This window comes from Cordyceps militaris, assembly GCF_000225605.1.
Source record: "Cordyceps militaris CM01 unplaced genomic scaffold CCM_S00001, whole genome shotgun sequence".
Taxonomy (NCBI): Eukaryota; Fungi; Ascomycota; class Sordariomycetes; order Hypocreales; family Cordycipitaceae; genus Cordyceps; species Cordyceps militaris.
The window spans coordinates 163,388-181,331 of record NW_006271969.1 but is presented as its reverse complement, the minus strand read 5'-3'; the positions used below and the strand labels follow the sequence as shown (position 1 = coordinate 181,331).

The 17,944-nt window shown below is 27.6% G+C and overlaps 1 protein-coding gene across 1 annotated transcript; it reads left to right on the top strand.

Annotated features, from left to right (window-relative positions):
- Window positions 1-14,175: 14,175 nt before the first annotated feature.
- CCM_00049 (uncharacterized protein) lies at window positions 14,176-15,143 on the top strand (the record flags this gene model as incomplete). The annotated part of the gene is made up of 5 exons (XM_006665209.1): window positions 14,176-14,224; window positions 14,350-14,498; window positions 14,649-14,888; window positions 14,978-15,063; window positions 15,110-15,143. The coding sequence occupies 5 exons, from the start codon at window positions 14,176-14,178 to the stop codon at window positions 15,141-15,143; spliced, it is 558 nt and encodes a 185-aa protein (XP_006665272.1).
- Window positions 15,144-17,944: the final 2,801 nt, after the last annotated feature.

Sequence of the window (17,944 nt, the reverse complement as noted above, 5' to 3'; positions counted from 1 at the left end):
AAAAGCTATAAAAATAACTTCTTTAATATTAAATTCTACCTATTCCTTAATAAATATAAAAGGTTTAAAATCTTAAAAGATATATTTAATTAAATATTCTTTATTATATTAAGAAATTAAGCCTAAAACTTCTATATTATAAACCTTATTAATAAAGGTATAGAATTTAAGAAGTTTATTATAAGTATTAAAGTATACTTTAAGCTAGCTATTAAGATTAATAAATATTATTAAGAATAGCTAGCTTTCTTTTTTATAGATATAATAAAAAAAAATAATAGTAAAAGTATAACTTAATATTTAATAATTATAACTAATAAGATATAAAGCTTATATTAAAGGATATTTAATAGCTAATTATATAGCTTTTAGAATCTTATATAGACCCTTTAGATAATAGTTTAAGGTATTCTAGCCTATATTTTTATATTATTTAAGCTAGTTATAAGTTTTAAAAAGTTATTAGTTAATATTTAATAATTAATTATTATATATAAATAAATTAATAAACCCTTTATAAATATATTTTTTATAGATTATAAATTTAAAAGTAATAATAATAATAACTATAGTTAAAACTAACTTTTTAATTACTATTAATAATTATAAAAAAAGAATAACTTTTATAATAAAAATAATTAAAGAAGTTAATCTTTAAAGAAATACTTTATTTATAAAAAAGAGGAATATTAGTTAACTAACTACTCCTAGAAAGAATATAAAGAGGCTAAGAGGAAGTAGTTTAGTAAAAACTACTTAAAGTTACTAATTACTAAAAGATATTAAGTATACTTAGCTAAGATTAAAAGTATTAAAGAAAATAAAGAGATTAATAATATCTAAAAAGTAATTAATTAATTCTATATAAATATAAATAACTAAAGTAAAAAAGAAAAGATAAATAATAAAAATAATATAATACTCTAAGTATATAATTCAAATTAAAGCCAATTTAGTACCTATAAAGGTAAATAGTCTAAATACTTAGAGAGCTATATATAGTATACTATAAGCACTAGACGTATAGTAGCTAAGAATTTATAGTAAGTATAAATTATATAAGATAACTAATCTACTATAAGGTAGAAAGGACTAGAGTTACCTTAAAAAAGAATTAGTTATAAAATTAGTAAGACTTATAGGTAAGTTAAGCCTAAATTAAGACCTTAAGTAGACTTATAAGAATAGGACTAGTTTATATAAGTTTTAACTAGTATTTAAATAATATTTAAACTCTAATTAAAAAGATAGGTTATCCTCTTTTTAGTTATTATAAAATAAGAGAGATATTTCTTAAAAGGAAAAAAGGATAAGCTTTAGTTTTAATAAGTAATATAACCTACCTTTTTCCCTTCCTACTTTTCTACCTAATCTAACCTAATTATTATAATTTTAAAGCTTTTATAAAAGGATTATTTAGAAAGAAAATAGAAGGCCTTATTAAAAATAAAACTAAATTATAAAAAGAAAGAGGTATCTTAACTCTTTTATCTCTTTAACCTCTTCTAAGATATTCCCTTACTATACTAATAGGGGATAATATAATTTAAGAAATTAATAATTTTCTTAAAGAGGCTAGAGATAATATATCTTCTTTACTAAATAAAGAAAAGAAAGAGATCTAATAATAGATCTATAAAGCTAGGTAGAAGAATATTTTAAAAGAAGAGTTTTAACTCCTAAAGACTAAGTTAAATAAGGGAAGTTATTTATTATAAAAAGAAAGTAATAAAGATAGTTACCTTTCTTAAGGTATTTAGATTTAAAATATTACTAAACTATTAAACTAATATAACTTTTAAATCTATAATTAATAAAAAAGGGATTTATAAAAAGCCTTTATAGCTAATTTAAAGAAGTTTTATAAAGAATCTTTAAAAATTATCTATACCTAGGAATATATAGACTTAGCCTACTAGGCTAAATAGGATTAATACCTAGATAAGCTATTATTAAGTAAGTAAGAAGAATATAGTAAAGACTAAGATTACTTTATAAAATAAAGTAAAGTCTTACTAAAAGACTTAGCTAACCTAAAGATAAATATAGCTATTACCTTTAAGTCTACTAGATAAAGGCTAAGCTAATACCTTATAGATTTCTATTTTTACCTAGATTTATTAAAAAAGAAGGTATTAATACTCTTAGAAGTTAGGAGAGTTTAGTAATACCTTATAAAACTATAAGAGTAGCTATAGAAAAAGATTATTAACTATATAAATAAGAACTTAAAGATAAGAGAAGAGGTAGTCTTAGCTATAACCTAATACTAAGAAAGTAATACTTTAAAATAAAGACCTTTAGACTAAAGACTATAAAAAGGTATAAATAAAAGGTATAAACTAAACTATAAGAATAACTATTAAGATTAAAATAGACTAAAACTAGATTATTAAGGAAGACTATATATACTTTATTAAAAGAATAAATATCTTTTATCTTAAAGAAAGAAAGAAATTATTTATTATAAATATAATAAACCTAGGTATATTATACTAAAATATCCTAAGAATAAAAATACTAATAAACTAGACTTAGGAAAAGGAAGCTAGATAGTATAATTAGTTCTTCTACTACTCTAGTTTATACTAATCTTCTAAAACTAAAAATATAGAATTTAAAAAAAGAGCTATAAATAGAGTTTAAAATAGGCCTAATATAAAAGGAACTTATATAGAAGGAAATAATAGCTAAACCTTTCTATATAATAGGTATTTTAGCTAATTAGATAAATATTATTTAAGTTATCCTAGATATAGGGGCTATTATAAGTCTAATTAATATTAGGTTAGCCCTTTAACTTAATATTTAAAAATTAAAGATAAAACTACTAAGAATTAAGATAATAGGAGGGGCTTAACTATAAGTAGGTAATCTTTATAAAGTACTAATTACTTTAATAGATTCTAGAAATAATATAAAAACTATTATAATCTAGTATTCCTTATCTTAAGATTTAGATTAAAAAGACTATTAGCTTTTAATTAGGATACTAGGTTTAAAAAACTATAATATCTTTATTAATCTAGGCTAGTAGTTATAGTTCTTTAAAACCTAAAGTATATAAATTATATTAGATAAGCCTTAGTAGTTTAAAAAATAACTATAAACTATAGTAATAGTTTTTATAGTAATTAACTTACTAGAACTACTACTACTTTTAGAAGATAAAGAGGAATTAAAGCTAATACTTCTTATAATCCTTTTTAAACTATAAGATTATTTTAATATATTTAATAACTTTAAAGCTAGAATTATCTCTAATTTTAAGGATTCTAACTATACTATTAATATAGTAGAGGGATAGATACTACCTTATAGTCCTATCTACTCTCTCTCCTTAAAGGAATTTAAAACCCTATAGGAGTTTATTAATAAAGCTTTAAAAAAAAGGTAGATTTACCCTTTAATAAGCTTTACTAGATTTCTTATACTATTTATTCTTAAAAAAAATAAAAGCCTTTAACTCTATATTAACTATTAAAGTTTAAATAAGGTTACTTAAAAGAACTAATACCTATTACCTTTAATTACTAAGATTCTAGACTAAATCTCTAAAGCTAAGTACTTCTTAAAAATTAATATTAAAGATATATACTATTAAATCTATATTAAGAAGGGTAATAAGTAGAAAATAGTATTTAATAGTTATTATAGGTATTATAAGTTTTTAATAATATTATTTAAATTAACTAATATACTAATAATATTCTAGAGCTATATTTACTAAGTAATAAGTAAACTACTAGATTATATCTATATTATCTACCTTAATAATATCCTAATTTTCTTATAAACTAAAAAGAAATATATTAAATATTTAAAATTAGTTCTAAGAAAACTATATATTATAGAACTATATATTAAATTCTTAAAATATAAGTTCTATTAGTTAGAAGTTAAGTTCCTAAGGTTCTTACTCTTAGAATAAAGAATTTAAATAGATTCTATAAAAGTAAAGATAATATAAGAATAGCTTAAAATAAAGATATTTTAAGAAATCTAAGTATTCTTAGGATTTTATAATTTCTATTAATAATTTATTAACTAATACTTAGCTATAGTTCTCCTACTTATAAGTTACCTAAAGAGTATAATAAATAGGAAAAAGCCTAGAAAGGTAGATATAGGTAAAGCTAGCTAAAAGGTATTCTAATAGCTTAAAGAAGTATTTTAAAGTATACTACTATTAAAGAACTATAAGGTTAAAAAACTAGTTTAACTTAAGACTAATATATTTAAAAATATAATATTAAGAATAGTATCTTAAATAAATAAAGAAAGGAAATACTATCTTTTTATTTTCTAGTCTTAGAAATTAATAGATATAGAATAAAATTATACTATTAAAGACTAAGAAATACTAGTAATTATAAAGAGTTTTAAATATTAATAATAATACCTTAATAAGACTAATATACTAATAGAAGTCTTAATAGATTATTTAAATCTTTAAATATTTATAAATACTTTATAACTTAATAGTAAATAAACTAAATAGTATATATTTCTAATACTATTTAGTTTTATAGTAAAGTATTATATAAGGAAAGGTAATCTAGTTAATACCTTAAGTTATTAACCTAACTATATTTCTAAAGATAGCCTAGATATAAGTCTAATAAATAATCTTAAAAAGAAGATAGTATTTATTACTATAATTAGTACTTAAGCTATAAAGAGCTAGGTAGAACTAGTCTAACTTAGAAATAGGGAAGATATAAAAGACTTAGATAGTATATTAATACTAAGTAATATATCTATAGGTTAAATATAGGGTATAATCTTATAAGACTTAAACCTAACTTAATAGAAATTTAGTAGGCTAGGTATAGAAGTACTTACTATAGTTATAAATATATATTATTATAAAATAAAGGAAATAGATTTAAAGGTATCTATTTTTAAAGCCTAAAAGGTAGATTAAATATACTAATAATATTTCTAAAAGACTTAATAAGTAAAAGGCTAGTAAGTTAAAACTAATTTATTACTATACTATAAAGGTAGAATCTATATCCTTAGAAATATAGAGCTTATTAATAGGCTTCTATAATTATACTATAATAATCTATTTATAGGATATTTTAGTATAAATAGAATAAGTAATATTCTTTAATAAAACTTTTATTAGAAGTATATAAATTATAATATAGAAGACTATATTACTATATATACTACTTATTAGTTAATAATAATAAAGTAATATAAACTATATAGTATACTTATATTATTACTAATATTAAGTTAACTATAGGTAGAATTAAGTATAGATTTTATTACTAGCTTATTACTAGTCTATTTTAAGAATAAAGAGAAGGACTCTATTCTTATTATTATTAACTATTATATAAAGTATTTACTTTTTTTTATAATCTCTTATATAATAAAGGCTACTAACCTAGTAGATTTATTCTATATATAGGTAGAATTAATATTTAGTACTCTAAATAGTATTATCTTAGATTATAGTATACTATTTATTAGTAATTTCTAGGTAGAACTATACTATATAATATATATTTATTAATAATTATCTACTACTTTCTATCCTTAAATAGATAGGTAAATAGAATAAATAAATTAGATATTAGAGTACTATTTATATTACTTCTTAATAAAGGTATAATATAATTAACTAAGGCTATTATATATAATTTAGTATATATATAATAATACTATAAATACTATAACTAAGAATAGCCTAGCTTTCTTACTTATAGGTTTTTATTTTAAGATATATATATAAGTTAAGGTTAACTTACTTAAGAAAGGACTACTAGAACCTAGAACCTAGGTCTAGAAACTATAAGAAATATAAAATAAAATAACTTAATATTAGGAAGTAGTAATAATATACTAGAACTAATATTATAATATAAAATACTAGTTACTAAAACTTAAAAAGGGAGATCTAGTTATACTCTTTATAAAGAATTTTTAAGTTAAAGTAACCTAAAGGAAGCTAGCCTTATACTAGATTAGACTACTATATATACTAGATAAGATAGGTCTATAAGCTTACTAGCTTATAATACCTAGATAATATAAATATCTATATAATATATTCTATATTAGCTTATTAAAGCCCTAGAAAGGGGGTAATACTAAATTACTATTAATATTAAACCTTAAAGATCCTAAAGATAAGTAAGAAATAAAGAATATTATAAATAGCTATAAGTAAAGAAAGATCTAATTATTCCTAGTTAAATAGAAAGGCTAGCCTATTAAATATAATAAATAGGTATAAGAAGAAAATATAGCTAATATATAGGTAAGTATTAAAGAATATAAGACCTAAAATAGTCTTAAGAATATACCTAAAGGGAGAGGATATTTAAAGAAAAGGTTATATTAATAACTACTAAAGGGATAAAGAACTCTTATAAAATAGTATTAATTATATAATAAAATAGAAAATAAAAAATAAATAGAGGTCTTAAATTATATCCTATTTATTATAAGGGAATATTATAAATACTAAGTATATTCTTTTTAAACTCCTAGGCTTACTTAGGAAAAGAGAGTAATAAAATATATAAGTAATAACTTTAAAAAGCAACCTTTATACTTAGCTAAGGGTTATAACTATTATTAGTTAGGGTTAACCTTAATAAAAAGAGCTTACTATTAACTTAAACTATAACTATATTATATATATTTATTAGATTATTATACTTAATATAGGAATCCTACTAATAAAAAGGATAGTTAGCTATAAGCCTAAAAAGGTTATAAAAGAAAATATATACCTATAAAAACTTCTTTATTACTATTAAATTATATACTAAGTTATATTAATTTTTAACTATATTAAAAGTATATACTAAATTAAAACTAAGCTAAGCTAAAGCCTAATATACCTTAGGGGATAGAAGATACTTATTATTATTATTTATTACTTTATACTAATATTAGCCTAGGTCTAAGAAATAAATAAACTAGGTATAGTCTACTAGTATCCTATAGGGATTCTAAGAAAAAGAAAAGATATTAGTATTAAGATAGATTTAAGTACTAAACTACTAATATATAGGTTAATAACTAATATATATAATACTATAGTATATATATTAGGATATTTTAGCTATAGACTAGTAGTATCTTATAAAAAAATATTATTTAGGAAGATAGCTTAAAATAAGCTTATATTAGTATTTTATTAAAAAATAAAGAATATAATATATATAGAAAGTATTAATTATATAAGTATTAAGTATAGTATTAATTATTTTATTAAGTAAATTAAGTATACCTCCCTTACTATCTATATTATCTACCTACTCTTCTTTAAAAGACTAGTTATAAGTATTAATATAGTCTATATTATTATTATTATTATTAATAATAGTATTTTTAATATTTATATCTAATTTATTAAAATTAATAATAAGAATAGTTAAGGTAATTAGTTAGAAGAGTTATAAATAAAGTATAAAGTTATAATTATTAAGAAAGATATAATATAACTCTATAACTATAAGGTTTACTACCTTAGATAATATAGTAAGATAAGTTAAAAAAGATATAAATATAAAAGCTTATAGAATATAGCTAGGAGTAGGAGCTTAAGGAATAATACTAGGGGTAATATAGCTAGAGCCTTAACTATAAGTTAAAACTAAACCTTAAATAGGCTAAATATAATATCCTCTTTAAATACTAAAGTATAGAATATAGCCTATTCTAAGAGTATATATAAGAGAAATAGAAGAGTTAGTATTATTACTCTATTCTATAATATATATAGCCTTATTATAAAGCTAAAGTGCCTCTTTATCTTATTTAAGTTAGTAAGCTACTACCTAAGCTATACTTACTCTAGGAGCTAGACTTAAGGTAGGTAATACTAACTAAGAGCTTAGAAAATTATCTATAAAATAAACTTATAGTATAGTTTTAGAGTTTTTAGGCTAGAGAAAAGAAGGATAGGTTAGTAATATCTATTAAGATAGGAAAATAAATAAAGATTAAACTATTATAATAGTATAAAGCTATACCTATATACTTTAGTATATAGTATTATTCTAAGCTATATAGTTTATAAGGTCTTTAAATTAACTATATAATAAGCTTAGTTAAGGTAAGATTAGGAATATCTAGTTTAGTAAAATAGCTACTATATTAACTTAACTTAATAGTAATAAAAATACTAGTTAATATACTATCTAAGCTAAAGTAGTTAGTTTAGCTATAGTAACTTATTATAGGCTTTATAATACTTAATAAAGACTTATTAATAACTTAAGAGGAATAAGAGACTAGTACTACTACCTAATTATAACTATAAGAAATACTATATAATCTAAAAATACTTTATTTTAAGTATATTTATTTTAAAAAGAAGATATAATAAGCTAAGAGGAATATAAGAATAAAGATAGTATAAGTAAAGGATATAGAAGATAATAAAAAAAAAACCTATTTTAAAAATAACTTAGGGAATATTTATATTATTCTATTAATTATTTACTAGCTAGTAGTTATTAGCTAATAACTATAATACCTATATAAATTAAATATACTATATTTATAAAATAAATCTATTACTAGGGTATAAGTATAATTTATAATAAATAGAAAAATAATATAAAGGCTAAGAGGATAGTACCTAGAGAAGCACCTCTTAAAAGGGGAGGTAATTATAATACTCTAAGTATATAATTTAAATTAAAGCTAATTTAGTACCTATAAAGGCAAATAGTCTAAATACTTAGAGAGTTATATATAGTATACTATAAATACTAAATATATAGTAGTTAAGAATTTATAGTAAGTATAAATTATATAGAATAACTAATCTACTATAAAGTAGGAGGGGCTAGAGTTACCTTAAAGAAGAATTAGTTATAAGATTAATAAGACCTATAGGTAAGTTAAGCCTAAATTAAGACCCTAAGTAGACCTATAGGAATAGGACTAGTTTATATAAGTTTTAACTAGTATTTAAATAGTATTTAAACTCTAATTAAAAGGATAGGTTATCCTCCTTTTAGTTATTATAAAATAGGAGGGATATTTCCTAGAAGGAAAAAGGGATAAGCTTTAGTCTTAATAAGTAATATAACCTACCTTTTTCCTTTCCTACTTTTCTACCTAATCTAACCTAACTATTATAGATAAAGGTAAATAGTTAGCTTATAGCTTAGTATTAACCTTCTTTATAATAAAATACTTTATAGTAATAAAAGCTAAGTTATTATTAGAAAATATACTAGTTAAGCTAGCTAATAATACTATTTATTACTTTTATATTAAAGAAAACCTTATAAAATAAAGAGATTATAAAGATAGCTAAGTCTTTATTTTTAAAAAAAGATACCTATTAAGTATATTTAAAGGTATCTTACTTAATATAAGAATAGCTAGTTAATCTAGTATTAATATACTATAAGCCTAAGTATTAATAAAGATTATATTAATAATCTAAATTAAATAAAATAATAAAACTAAAAAGATAATATTCTTTAATAAAATAAACCTAATTATATTATTAGGTATTATTAGGCTATAAATAGTAATTAAGAACCTTAAATTCTAAGTTTTTTTAATACTAACCCCTTTCTTAATATTCCTTAAGAATATAGATTAACTTAATATTTAATTTAATAACCTTATAAATACCCTTATTAAAAATAATATTATTATCCTAATAATTAGGTAATAGAGGTACCTATTCTAGCTACTAAGCCTAGCTTTAATAGTAGCCTTTTACCTTATAAAATAAAAGCTTAAGTAACTATATTAGAGATTTAGCTACCTATTAACTTACTACTTAAGTAATATTCTAGAATATATTAGTAAAGACTTTAATATTAATACCTTAAAGAAGATAATAAAGATATATAAGAATTACTAACTAAACTAAAAAGCTTTTAGCTAATTTTATTTTATAATTAAGAATAATTATAAATTTAAGTATAAGATTATAATAGATATTTATTATATTAATAATAAGCTAATTTTTTATATTATTAATTTAATAATAACCTTTTAAGTTATAAGATTTTTTTAAAGCTAAGATTAGAAGGTAAAAAATGTATAAAATATAATTTTAAAATACTAAATTAATATATATATTAGCTTACCTAACTAGATTATTTATAATATTAAAAAGAACTTTACTTTTATTAAATTTAAATATATATAAATAGCCTTTATATCTAGATCTAGGCTATCTTTATTAAGGCTTATAATAGTATAGAAAAAGTAGAAAGGTATTATAGTATTTTTTATTAAGTATTTAAGGTTATTAAAAATAATATTAATAATATTATAAATAGGTATTAAATTCTTTAAATAGTTATTAAAGCTATTAATAATATAATAGGCCTAAATAGCCTTATTTTAATACTATTAGTTTTTAGTATATATTCCTAAATATCTTATTAATTACCTTTTTATTTAAATATTTATAAATAAGGTAAAGTAATTTAGAAGGTAATAATAAAGGTCTATATTTTTTATTAGAAATATTAAATTAAAAAGGTATAAGCCTAAAGAAATAAGCTAAATATAAGCTTTTTTTATTAATTACCTTTATAATTAAATATCTTTATATAATATAAAAAAAAAAGATAATAAAGCTTATTTAAAATAATAATAATAAGAAGTAAAACCTATATTATTAAGATATTAAAAAGACTATTAAAGTTCTATTTAATAGTAATCTATTCCTTTTAAAAAAATAAGTTAAAAGGAAAAAGGATAAAAGAGGTTAAAATAGAATATAAAAAAGGGGGTAATAAAAGTAAAAGTAGAGTATAAAGAGGGTTTAAAATAATAGCTAGAAACCTTTTTAAGAATAGGGATATTAATAAAGCCTTATTAATACTATTAGGGTATAACTAAGAGGTTATTACTATATAGTCTAATTAAGAAATTATAGAATTAAAAGGCTAGGTATTTTTTAGTAGTATTATAAGCCTAGCTCTTAGTTAAAACCTTAATAAAGGCTAGGCTTTTAATAAAAACACTATAAGCTTAACTTCTAGTTAAGATATTAATAAAGGCTAGGTCTTTACTAGTAGTATTAAGGAATTTAAAAGTAAAAAGAATAAAGAAAATAACCTAATAAAACTAAAACTAATATATATTATTAAGTATAATAATTAGACTAGATATTAAGTAATAATTCTTATTAATATCTAGTCTTAGTTAGCCTAGCCTAGCTAATAATAGATAATAAAAGGTCTTTAAGTTAAAAAAAAGGGAAATTTTACTTAGTTATATAGTCTAGACCCTTTTAAAAAGGATAAGATTATAAAAAGGGGGGTAGAAAAGATAATAATAAAGAGATTATTAAAATTAATAAAAAGTAAGCTAATAAAAAGATATAAAGCCTATTTAATAAATATAGAATTTAAAAAGTATATAGATTACCTAAATAATAAAAGTAGTTATAAGATTTTTATAATAAAAACTATAAATAAAGAAAATATTATATATTTTAAAATATACCTTTTTATAAAAAAAAAGAATAACTATAAACTAATAATTAAATTATATAAGACTAGAATTATTATAATACCTAATATACTATTTAAATAGTTAAATAAAGTAGAAATTAAAGGTTTAATAGCTATTAATATATTTAAATTTATAGAATTTAACCTTAAGGTTTATAAAAGTATATAAATCTTTAATTTAAAACTTATTAATAAAGTTAAAAGTAAAAAAACTAAGAAAAAATATAAAAAGTCTAAAATAGTAATTTATAGCTTTAATAACTAAAATAAAGCTACCTTAATATTTAACCTATATCTTTTTATCTTAAATAAAAAGGAATTTAGAATTATAAGCCTTTAAATAGATAATATACTTATTCTAAATAATAAAGGCTTTATTAAAAAAGAAAATAAAGAAATATTAAAAATAAGTATTATTATAAAACTAAAAGATAATTTAATAATAGAAAACCTATTATTCTTTAATAGCTACTACCTAAATCTTAAGAAAGATAATATAATTATTATAAACTAATATAAATAAAAAAAGAAACTAAAGATACTTTTAACTAAAGAAGAGTATATTTAGTAAAGAGCCTAAGGAGTATATATTATTAATATTTACTAGCTAAAAGTAGTATTTAACTTTTTTATAATTATATAATAATAATAACCTAAAAAGGAAGACTTTAAAAAGCTAAGAATAAAAATCTAGTAGTAAATAGATAATTAAGAAAAAGGTATTTAATATATCCTAATAGACCTTAAGAAAGTAAAGATATTTATCTTTATTAATAGATTATTTATTAATAATAAAGATTTAAGCTTTTAAATAGGTTATATTATTATAATTAATAATAAAAAATAAATTAATAATAATAAATTTATATTTAAAAGAAATATTATTATTTAAAACTTAATAAAGTTAAAAAAAATAATAAAATTAACTTTAATATTAGAATTATATAATATAGTTATAAGAATAAATATAAAATATATTATTAGCTTAATAATTAATATAATTATAAAAAAATTAAATATCCTAGAAATCCTAATAATTATCTATATTAACTCTTTATTACTATATAAATACCTTATTAAGCTTAAAATAACTAAAAAGAAATAGTTAATAATTAATATTATAGCTTTTTATTAATTATATAAAAAAAAAGAAGTTTATAAATTATAATAAATTAATAATAATAATAACCTAATTAATATTATAATAAAAGTATTATTAAATTAAATAATATAAAGTTTTATTAAATTAAATAAATTAAATATATAAATAAAAAAATAAATAGAATATAAAAATAAACTAAAAAAGGTAAATTATTAAAAGATTAAGGTATTAAAGAAATTATTAAAAAAAAAGTATATATATAAAAAGAAAAAAAGGCTTTAATTAACTAAGAAAAGCTTAGAATAGAAGAATAAAGCTTTAATATTAATAATATTAAAAAGAATAGCTTTTTTATTATATTTTTAAGTAAATTAAGCCTATTTATAAAGCTATAAAGAGAGAAAGTATAAGTATTAACCCTATATATAAGTAACTTAAAACTAGCCTTTTATTAGCTAGTATATAGGTAGGAGACCTACTTTTAAAGGCTATAGACTTATTAATCTTAGCTATTAAAGAAGGTAGTATTTATATTAGAGTTATCTAGATTATCTTAATTATTAGGAACTAAATTAATATTATTATTGCTTTGTTATTATTCGAATACACCTTGATTCTAATAGTTAATATAGCGTGTAACCAGTTACTCTCTTGCTTGTCGCGCAACCCTCGTGAGAGCGAGGGTGAGTGATCTGGATAACTGCCTACCCTGCAGTTTATGAATTCGAGTGATGAAATTCTACCAGTACAACATGATCTGTATAGGATGCGAGCCACTAGTTACGTTGCACGGACCATATTGACTGGTCTGCCATAAATCTGTATAATTGCGAATGTGCCCGGCTGTCGGGCACATTCCTTTGACCCTGTCTTGAAGTCAAGACATTACTCGGTCACGAAAGGGCCACTCGATGTCTAGTGAGATATACCTGGGTGCGAGACAATCTCCGAATAAAACTCGAACTTTGCGACTTGTATGATTACGCGAGTTGCAGATGCGACTCTGAACTCGGGATGACTTGCACAACCCTGGGCATCTCGGGCAACAGAGAAGTGCGGATGCCATTTTCACCAAAAACTGCCCAAAACGGACCAAGATAAACATTGTCGTTAACTTGATAATCGAACATCTAAATTTGGCTCAACTGCCTTATTAGAGTTAATTGTCGATGCTGGGGATGCAACGCGATCCACGTGACGCACTGCGACCGTGAAGGTTTGGTAGCAAAACGCCAAGCAACCTTCACGTCGAACGATGAGGGGCACAATTGGTGACAGTGAGATCATGTTACAAGCTATTTTCCATCAGCCTTGTTTTAGGGAACCTTGAAGAAGAAGCACAGTAACAAAATCTGCACATCTACATGCTGCTTACAGTCGCTGCCATCCAGTGCTGACGCCGTTTGACATTGTGAAGAGCACATGAACAGTTTGCACATGAGCTGCAAGGATCATCTAGTTTCCACACGAAAATGAGATGCCAGATCTTGCGATTTACTCTGCCGCCAACGGACACAATCTCCGTTGGCACCTTTTGACGATGTGCGGGAGGCCGTGGCGCGCGCCGGCGCCCTGAGCCAGTACTTTGGCTACTCTGTCTCGATGCGCAGGGCCGTGCCCAAGCCGAGACACGAGATCACCTGGATTATTCGTGAGTTGGTTGAACTTTTGGCTCGGTAACAGAAGAGTGGTCTTTTTCGGCAGTGTGGCCAGGGCCAAGAAAGAACAAGAAACAGAAACAGAGTTTACTAAACTCTTCTTACACGCCCTCGCTAGAATGGCCAAGGGAAGTGGCTTGGGACACGCCCCTGCGTGATTCGCTGCGGGAGCTCGTTGATGGCACCGTGACCGACGTCACCGTCGAGATGAACGGCAGCAATCACGACGACTTAGTTTCGGGACTCGATGCTCCCGTCTGCGAAGTGGTAAGTTAAATATGGTTTCCTTCTAGTCACTCCACAGTCTCAGCCTTTTCGCGCGCGGGGAACAAACCCGTTCTTTTGGGGACGACCGTGCGTGTGATTTCTGTGATTTCTGATGAACCAGGTTGCTCACACAACGGCCGTCTCTGATAGGTCGTGTTACGGTTCAAGCCAGGCACGCCCGTGCTCGACGACACCATCCTCGAATCGGTGCACAAATTGTACACAGACTGCTTCGACATGCTGGGCTTCGTCGGCGGCGACTGGGGTTTTGCGACCAACACAACGCTTGTCGAGGGCGAGACGGCGGCGCCGGCGGCGACGACCGTCGTTTGCTTGCCACCCAAGGACAGACTGCTCTCGGTTTTCCTTCTTGGATGGGAGAGCATCGAGGTATGGACGTTGACTTGTCAATTTTTTTCTCATACATGTTCATCTCTTCTTGTTGAATTGGACCACCTTGCTCATTCTGGCATGAATAGTTGCACGAAGATGCGACCAAGACGGCCTTGTTCGCCGAGGAGCTCGGCAAACTTGGTCCACATGTGGACAGCAGCAGTGGCGCATGGTATGTCACTTTGCGCAAACACGAATGAACAAACCATGGTGTCCAGGTACGAGGTCGACATGTACCTTTTTTCCCCTTAGCAGACGTGGACATAATAATGATGGCAAAAGCTCACTAGACTGGCCAACGGCTTTTTTGGTCGAGTCATGGACCACTGAAAAATTTACATCATCGAAAGGGGAGTCGGACATGGCGCGCCCTGTTGTTCAGCTCACGGCGATTCGCCGTCGGAGTTGCTAAACGAGGGGGAAGGGGGAAGGGGGGAGATGGAGTGACCAGTCAGTTTGCGAGCAAGAGTAACGTTAAGTTTACAGTTGCAAGAGAGTAATAACTTCAAGGCACGTGCGCTTTCCCTTTTCTCTTTGTCGTGGTTTTCCATCTTATAGGTCTGCTACTAGTTAGCCGTAATAAAGTCAATCGGCATCTTGCATCCTCGACTCCTCGGGTGGCTGTCTGCCAAAATTCATGCGATCCTGGCCATAATAACTAGTTAGCACATGTCGGATGAACCAGTCTGGCGAGTCAGGTTGTCAGCCCCCTCCTGACCATCAGCCCAAACCGGACTTTTTTTTTTGGGCTGAAGATTGACAAGGCAACCTTCCCTCTATGGCGCCCATGGCGCGATGCTTTTTGGCAACGAACGACGGAATATCAACGTCCAAGCAATCTCGCTAGCACGGCAGAGTAGTACGATGCATTGCTCATCTTGGCCCCCCCCCTCCCCTTTTTCAGCTTGATCAGGCTTCCCCAAAGTCTGTAGACTGCCATTGGAACTGGATACGTTGGTGACAAAAGGGATGGGATGGATAAAAAGAGCGAGGCAAACTAACTAGTGCAAAACGCCGAAGCCGAACCTGTACGAGCACTTGGCTCAAGACAGACTAGCGGACCAAATCCAGGAACACGAATCAGGGTTGCGAAAGGCTTACACCTGGAGCCAAGTTGAGGAACGTGGCAAAATCTCAGGGGTTTCCACTTTGCTCAGGAACAGGCTGAAAAGGACAGAGGTTGACTTTGTGGAGATTTGTTGAATTGAGTGAGAAACTTGCAGCAGTAGCTTGTGATCTGCACCTGTGAAATGAGTAGTTTCAACAATGGACTTTGTGTCTCTTTTTGAGTACACGCCGTCCCCGCATGCCTGGATCTCGTGGTCACCGATGTGGGCGTTCAGGGACCCTGCCCCCAGTGCCTGCAGGCAAGGAGATTGCACAACATGATGATATTTTTGCCATTGTGATGATTTTTTTCCATCTTCTTATTCATGTACCCTCCGTATTAGCGGCCAGGACACACGCCCCCCCGGCATATCTCACGATCCTGGACGAATGATAATAGGCGGGACCCGGGACTATGCAGTCCCCTGAATTAGTCCGTAGGTTTGGTGCTGCATCGGGGCGGGGAGCGTAGTGCAGTGATTTCATGTAGATAATATTATCATCAAGTTGCATCTTCGGAGTAATAAGGCCAAATCACAGGAACCGGCCAGGGGTTGGGAGCTGGGAATACCCAGCTTGCCAGCATGGCGCGCAAGTCGTTGCGCCAAAACGTCCGAAACCAGGGATGGGCGACATACGTAACTAGTTAGCTGTTTTCGCCACACGTCGCAGGGGAAGAAAAGAAGGACGGAATATGTGTCGTGTATCCCGTACGGAGTAGATATCTGTGGTCATCCCGCCAACAAGCCCCTGGCTGCTTGCTTGCTTGCCCACCGCAACATGGAAATGAGCCAGCACCGCAACGTCATCGATCGACATTTTGGTGGCGCCGCAGAGGAGAAGGCGTCGTCGGATTGTTTTTCCGTTGGCCAGCTGTTTTCAACTTGAAACACCCGGGCCGGCCGATGAAGTTGATGTGTGATTTTACCATGTCGGTATTTGCTCAAAAGCACCGAGACAAAAAGGGAAAGAAGGAGAAGAGAAAAAAAAATAAAAAAATTCCGGCAGTCCGATGCCACAGCTGCGGCAAGCCATCGGCATCGACCCATTGAGGTCCAGCGTTCCCAAGTGGAGGAGGGTTGTTGGACGGCTGCCTGCATCTTGTCTGCAAAGAGGCATCCGATGCGGTGCAGACCCGGCGTCCTCTGGTTGCCATTTTCGTCCCTCCCCGCATCATTCTCTTTAAACGACGCGGGACCGCGTGTGACCATGTTTCAAGATCAAATGAAATGCGAGAGACATGAGTAGCAGACGGTGCGGAATTGCGCCCGTGATAGTCGCTCGTTTGCGTTTCAACAACTTCGTCCCCGCCCTGGCACAGGCTCAGACACTACGGTGAGGCGTGTGCGTGTGGCCATCTCGGTACCGAAGAGTGCAGCCCTTTTTTCTCTAGTTGCTTCATCTGCTCTGTCTTTCTCTTTCTTGGCGACGACGTTTATTAGCATCGTGACATGGACGCAGGAGGCCGTCTCGTAATCCGGTCTGAAGTGGCTTGCAGGGCTGTGGATGAACTGGTCCGCCCAAAAAGGCAGCTAGCCGGCAAGACCGGGATGTCTGATTTTTGACGTAGCACTGTATTCTTCCGCCCCCTCGGCTCCTCTATTCATAGCATAGTCGTTCGATTCCTGATGGTGTGAGTGTGTGAGTGTGTTGTGTGTGCGTGCCGCAGCAGCAGTGGACTTTTCTTTCCCTCCAACCCCGCGCCCGCCGCCCGCACGTTTCATCCTATTCCGTTTCCGGTTCGCTTCTTGTCCTTGTTGTAGTTTTGAATGGGCCAATTTCAGGCTTGGACGAAGAAAAAGAAAAAAAGACCAGTCATCTCTGGCCCATTATGCGCCTGGTGCTGGGTTGGCGTTGGCGGGGGAGCTTGGCCAAATGCAACCTCGAAACCCCAAGCCCGAACCGGGCGTCCGCGCGCGTGTACGTACGAGTCCGGCCGGCGGGAG